We start from the raw sequence: 5,404 nt of genomic DNA, 5'->3' as shown, positions 1-5,404 counted from the left end.
AAGAAAAGAAAAGAAAAGAAAAGAAAAGAAAAAAGAAAAGAAAAGAAAAGAAAAGAAAGCAAGAGAAGGGAGGGAAGGAAGGAAGGAAGGAAGGAAGGAGGGAGGGAGGGAGGGAGGGAAGGAAGGAAGGAAGGAAGGGAGGGAGGGAGACAGAAAAAAAGAGAGAAAGAGTGAAAGGGAGAGAGAAAGGGAAAGAGAGAGAAACAGAGAAAGAGAGTTAGTTTTCTGGTGAATAGGTGGTACTAAAAGGAAGATAATAGTAATCCCAGAGAGTTACTTATAACCTCTGAAATGCACTTAAAATACTACAAGTGTTTCTTTTCATCAAGGTAACCTGAATATTTTCCAATTAAGTCTATATTATGCACCAGTTTGATATGTTGATGTTGTTATTCAAATTTCCACTAAGCAAAACAAAAACAAAAACCTGAGAGGAAATAAAGTCTGCATTCCTTGTCTGGAAATCTGGGCCTAAATATGACAAAATGCAGGGATCTCATAATCTAAAAATTTTAACATTATTTTTCACAAAATAATGGCAAATGCAATAATACTGTCTTCAGGAAGGACAGAACTATCATCATCAAAGTATGTGATAAACTTTTTAAAAATCCTGGCACAGCTACAGAGAAAGTCTGCACAGAGAATAAATTTTAAGGCCTCTTTGCATGGGAAGTATTCAATATGCTTAGCATAATTCTAACCAGTAAAAGGATTACACATTTGCAAAAGCGCAATCAAGTTTTGAAGGGAAATACTCTGAGAATTATTACCCACTAAGATTAAAAACATTCTGAACTTTGACTCAAAACTACTTTGTCATTGAAGGTAGCGAGTGGACTTCCACATTTGGTCTCTACAACCTGTAATTTTGCAAGGTAAATGGTTTTACTATTTAAAAAATTCGCTTGAAGCATGCAGGAGTTCTCCTTTAACTCAAAATGTTGCTGAAAGAAGTCCTTGACCGTGTAATTTTTTGAAGCATGCCAGATTAGGATCACTGACTATCTTTTGGTTTAAAACTATCTTACATAACAAATACAATATAGGACCTGTCTGTTTAAGAGTATCAGGCTTCTCAATACTCAGTGGGGAAATGAAATTTCTATATTAAAAACACATGATCATAATCTTTGTTTGATGTAAAAATCATTGAAATCATACATTAGAAGTACATCTTCCAGAAAGTTTACAAATGTGATTAACCTGCAGTCTACCCAAAAAACTTTAATATTAAATATGTCGATTTTATGGGCCACTCCTAAATATTTTTTGAAGGATAATTTTTAGTATGGGCATGGTGTCTCAGGCCTGTAATCCCAGCACTTTGGGAGGCTGAGGCAGGCAGATCACTTGAGGTCAGGAATTCAAGACCAGCCTGGCCAACATGGTGAAACCCCGTCTCTACTAAAAATACAAAAATTAGCTGCGCATGGTGGTGCATGCTTGTAATTCCAGCTACTCGGGAGGCTGAGGCAGGAGAATAGCTTGAGCCCAGGAGGAGGAGGCTGCAGTGAGTCAAGACTGCACCACTGCACTCCAGCCTGGGCAACAGAGCAAGACTCTGTCTCAAAAAAAAAAAAAAGACAATAAGTTTTAGAAAATCTGTATACTAACCATAGAGCTATAGAATAAACAAATGGTTTGGAGGAATGAATAATTCAAGAAAGTTAGAAGGTAAATGGCTTCCATATATGATATCCAATCATTTTTAGAAATCTGAAACATAAAGCAAGGTCAAAGTTACTTGCTTCCTCGAACTGTGTTTAGAATTATCTCTCAATTTTAGCAAAGGTCAAGTTAAAATCTAACTAGGCAGGAAAGAAAGACTATGATATCCCACTTCCTGGTATGAGATTTCCCTTACATTTTCTATTATACTCCCAAAGGCACAGTATTTATTTCAACAAACATTTGGCACCTTCATGTTCAAGTTCAATAGGAGCAGAGACCTTAGTGTACTATTCCTTAATATAGCATTAATGGCTATAATTTACTAAGCATTTTTCATGTGATAGGCACGTTCCCACAGTAATCCTGTCAGGCATGTAGGTCTTTATTCCATTCTACAAGTGAAGAAACTGAGACACACAAGGTCAGTGGCTCAACAGATCAAATAACTAGTGCATGATGGAGCCGGGAGTTGAACTTGGATCCATCTCCAACTGTGGCTATAGAAGCCCAGTCTTGTAAGAAGAAACGCTTTATCTTTTTTTTTTTTTTTTAAATAGCAAGATACCTAGGGACATGCTGAATATATAAGCTAAACTGTATTGTTCTTGTAAAGTAATATATGCTATGATTTCTCCCTCCACCTCTCACCTTGTTTTAAAGGGCGGTTTAAGGCAGCTAACCTTTTACCTATATACAGATACTAACAGTGAGAGATTAAACAAATGTATGAAAAAATTTTACCAATTATCCCTACTTTAGTTTCTTAGAGGCAGAATACTTTAATTTTCTGCCTCAAAGCTTTGTTTAAAGGTGGGTGTCTAAATAATCCTTGGATGCTGTACTCTTACTCCTGAATGCTGAGGGAAATGAAATTAATATAAAAGAGACTGAAGATAAGAGGGAGGAAAACAGTCATACACAAACCTTGCTTCTGGTCGCTAGCTGCAGTGACAGGGGTGCTGGCAGCAAGATGAGCGCTCTCCACAGTCCCATAAACCACAGGGCTGTGCTCAGGGACCTGGCTGGGCAGCTGCTGGGATTTGAAGTACAAAAAAGGGTGATAATGAGCGTGCGAACATAAAAACTAGCAACATGGAACCCAAGCGAGTAGGGAAGACAGTAGAGCACAGGAGATCACAAAATTAAAAAAGGAAAGCAAGGAAAAAATATATAGTCCAATTTAATAAATTCAAAAGTACATGGGAAGACAGGGAAGATAAAGAAAGAGGCAGCAGAAAAAGGGGAAGGAAAAGAAATGATTACTATTAACCACAGCAAGAGAAGACAGCACAACAATCATTAGTACAATTTATTCCCCAGTATTCCTTCTAAGGACAAGCCGACTTGTCAACCTAACAATAGATGTCACATCTGAGAGGGAATTTAACACTCTCCCAAAGACCAAAATTGATTTGGTCAACTTCATGTATAAATTATCTAGCAAACCAGTACAAACAGAAAATGTAATGAGACCGAAAACCAGTTACAGATTCAAGAAAACAATACTGAAAAATGATTCCTGCTACTCATCCATGTAATCATACAGGTGAAATACTTTGAAAGTATATAATAAAGCAATTTCACCATAAAATGTCTATAGGTTCTGGGTCAAGTATGGTATTTTCAGAATCAGAAATCTTGAGTAAAATACCGGGTTTTTCAGAGATATGAGAAAACCCTCATTTTCACTCAGGCATTGTATTGGAATGAAAAATGCCCATCAAAATCCAAGCAGGGTAGGTTGAGAAAAATCACAGCTATTGCTCAACTTAGAGGAACAGAATTACACAAGAGAGGACATGAACACTCATTCTACATCACATTCCAGGCAGGTATTCATTCAGGATTTGAGGGTTACACAAGCAACAAAACAAAGCAGTGTCTCTCCTCGGAGATCTAAGGTCAATATTTTTGGTATCTATAATATCCTACAATGAATTATATCAGTGCTATCAAAGTAGAGCTCCTATACAATTCTATTTTTCTTTTTCTTCTGAGGAGTAGGGATGGGGAGATTAAGATGTAGGTAAGTGTGGGCAAATAGAGACACTTAAAAAGTGAGAGTTCATAAAAAATATTTTCAAGTCGGTGTCACTTAAAATGGGAATATAAAATGAAATGGACACATACAATTTAGGATGATAGATATCATTTAAGTAACAATGCTTTTTTCAGAATGTACAACATTAAATTTATATTTGAGTATATAAGGATTGTATAGAATAATAGACAGAAATAGTGAAAATGCTATCCTTTCACCTATTCATTAGACCGTGAAAATGTTCATATTCCACAATTACTTCTAAATGAAGACTACTAAAATTATATTTCTATATAAAAAAATGGAGAGTTACTGTTTTCACAGGGACAAATAAAGAAAACAGCACTGCCGTAATTACTCTGGATCCGTAGTTTCAGTGGGAAAAAAAATGCACTACTGAAATTCAATAGAAAGGTTCATAGCTAAAAATAAAAATACCGATTTTTCAGTTCTACAGGTTGAAAACAGATCTGGAACAAAGGAAACACTCCATGTTATTTAGCATTCATTAAGCAGTTATCCACATTTCTCAGGAAAGAAAGATTTGTAAGTTGTATCATTTACCTGAAAGGAAAAAAATATTAACTACTCCAATCGCCTGGGAAATTAATAACCAAATAAAAAGCGGGGGGGGCAGGTTAAGTGCTAAAAGTAGGTCACAAAATGACATTCACAGAAAAAGTAAGATGTTTAAGACAGTAAAAGGCTACTAGAGTCAATGATTTTTCCATCTAAAATACCTTCAATCATATAAAAGATGGACATTTTAAAATTAACAAAGTCCTAAAAAGAATCTATGTATAAAGAGTCGTAAGAAAGGAATGAGATAATATGTTTAAGTTACAATTTGAAATCCAAGTATCCAGTACACAAGTATATATCCATAAAATGCTCGGAAAGTACTTCTCAGTTTTCACAGCAGTGAAATGTAGAACTAAAGATCCTACAGTCTCCTTCAACTTCATCATTTTATAAGCCTCCAGCAGTACTAATAAAATCATAACATATTAACATGTAATTCAATACTTTTTTTTTTTTTTTTTGAGACAGAGTCTTGCTCTGTCACCAGGTAGGAGAGCAGTGACACAACCTCGGCTCACTGAAACCTCCGCCTCCCAGGTTCAAGTGATTTCCTTGCCTCAGCCTCCTGAGTAGCTGGGGCTACAGGTGTGTGCCACCACACCCAACTAGTTTTTTGTATTTTAGTAGAGACGGGACTTCACCATGTTGGCCAGGGTGGTCTTTATCTCCTGACCACATGATCCGCCTGCCTTGGCATCCCAAAGTGCTGGGAATACAGGCGTAAGCCACCGTGCCCGGCCAGAATTCAATACTTTAATCTTGCTCAGAATTAGTTTTAATTTAGGATAATCTTCTCAAATTGTATTTTAACCACTAATTTCATCTATTCTCTCCTAAAGAAGTAACTCAACCAGGGCAGGCACTGTGGCTCATGCCTGTAATCCCAGCAGTCTGGGAGGCCAAAGCAGGCAGATCACCTGAGGTCAGGAGTTCGAGACCAGCCTGGCCAACATGATGAAACCCTGTCTCTACCAAAAATACAAAAATTAGCTGGGAGTGGTGGCAGGTGCCTGTACTTCCAGCTACTCGGGAGGCTGAGGCAGGAGAATTGCTTGAACCCGGGAGTTGGAGGTTGCAGTGAGCCAAGATTGCGTCACTGCACTCCAG

The 5,404-nt window shown here is 37.2% G+C and overlaps 1 protein-coding gene across 1 annotated transcript in view; it reads right to left on the bottom strand.

The window, feature by feature from the left end:
- EIF4G3 (eukaryotic translation initiation factor 4 gamma, 3) overlaps window positions 1–5,404 on the bottom strand; it is a 297,458-nt gene that overhangs the window by 133,331 nt on the left and 158,723 nt on the right. Inside the window, exon 11 of the mRNA XM_011990137.1 lies at window positions 2,599–2,707. Coding sequence (XP_011845527.1) covers window positions 2,599–2,707 — 109 coding nt within the window. The remainder of the gene's footprint in view (window positions 1–2,598; window positions 2,708–5,404) is intronic.

Source organism: Mandrillus leucophaeus, unplaced genomic scaffold, assembly GCF_000951045.1.
Source record: "Mandrillus leucophaeus isolate KB7577 unplaced genomic scaffold, Mleu.le_1.0 Scaffold370, whole genome shotgun sequence".
NCBI lineage: Eukaryota > Metazoa > Chordata > Mammalia > Primates > Cercopithecidae > Mandrillus > Mandrillus leucophaeus.
The sequence above is the reverse complement of the archived record's forward strand: the minus strand, read 5'-3'. Positions and strand labels throughout refer to the sequence as shown.